Source organism: Labeo rohita, chromosome 9 (assembly GCF_022985175.1).
Source record: "Labeo rohita strain BAU-BD-2019 chromosome 9, IGBB_LRoh.1.0, whole genome shotgun sequence".
Lineage (NCBI taxonomy): Eukaryota > Metazoa > Chordata > Actinopteri > Cypriniformes > Cyprinidae > Labeo > Labeo rohita.
Window position 1 is genome coordinate 30,890,723 of NC_066877.1, and position 1,316 is coordinate 30,892,038.

The 1,316-nt window shown below is 34.2% G+C and overlaps 1 protein-coding gene across 1 annotated transcript in view; it reads right to left on the reverse strand.

Annotated features, from left to right (window-relative positions):
- Window positions 1-398: 398 nt before the first annotated feature.
- Window positions 399-1,316, reverse strand: part of LOC127170782 (lactase/phlorizin hydrolase) — a 208,002-nt gene continuing 207,084 nt past the window's right edge. Inside the window, 2 exon segments of the mRNA XM_051119020.1 lie at window positions 399-1,141; window positions 1,235-1,313. Coding sequence (XP_050974977.1) covers window positions 954-1,141; window positions 1,235-1,313 — 267 coding nt within the window. The 3' untranslated portion in view covers window positions 399-953.

A 1,316-nucleotide genomic window follows, 5' to 3' on the forward strand; every position in this document is an offset into this window, starting at 1 on the left:
TTTAATAAAACTTTGCACATGGATCATTATGCACTGATATCATAGGGTAGCTCAGGGTAATGACTCACAGTAAAATATCATTGTTAAGATGAACAGCCAATGTGTGAGTTACTCAAAGTTGTTGCACCACCGATACAAATCTTTATAATCTTAATATCCTGTTACAGCAACCTTTGTAGTCTTTTATCCACCCTCTGTTACCTTTAAAAGTTTGTGCATCTGTGTGCGCATCCTTATCTTAGGAAATTAAATTACACAGAATCATTTATGGTCTGTATTTTTTTCTCTGATTTTCTCTCATCAACAAGGCTCAACAGACATAGGTTTAGTTTTGTTTATGCTGTGACTGATGTGTGATCAGGTAACAAAGGTACTTATACAACAACTGAATTACTTCATTCTTTTGACTTTTTTTTAATTAACATACAGAGATAGCTTGTATATGCAAAGCATTAAAGCACATAATCCACTGTATGCATTTAAATCAACTGACAGTGAATTTCATTTACATGTCACCAACATTAACTCATGCACTTGATTAAATGAAAATAATGTCATAATATAAGAAAGCTAACATTATAATATTTCAAAGTACTTTGTACATATATTCACTGTAAAGTAAACAAATAATGGCAGTTTGGTAAACAGTCAGCACATTGGTACTTGGAGTTTAGATAAAGTGAACTGATATTTTCCACGGGTGAAGGCAAATACTGAGGAAATTGCAGATATTTTTTCATAGAGACATATTTACAACAATTTACACATTCATAGTAGGAAAAAGCTGTGAAATTACACACATTTAACAGAATTTATTCTTTCTGTTCACTTACAGCTTTTTTGAATAGGAACAGTTTCAACTGTACTGTGAAGTTAATGTTTTATAATGCAAAGAATAATTTAGGTTGAGGAATTACACAGTATTATTATCTTTTTACATAATTATCTTTATTCTAAATATGACATTTGTGTTTCTTGGATGCCTTGACAAGTCCAAAAATCAGGAGGATAACAGCGACTGCTGCAATTACGGTAAGACTGAAGAGGACATTGAGAGCCAGTTCAGCATCAGGAGCTGACACGTTCAAACCCAAGAAACTGATCAACCGTTCCTCACCAGGAGGAGGTGGAGGAGTAGTTCCTGTAAACAAGAAAAGACTCAGTTGAATGGATGGATGGAGAGACAGAATGACAGATATGAAGGAAGACACACAGAATGGAGGATAGATAGTACCTGGAATTTCACCTTCAGGTTCATGGATCTCACATTCATTTGGACTTTCTCCTGGGCTTATGAAGCCATTGCAGTTGATTAT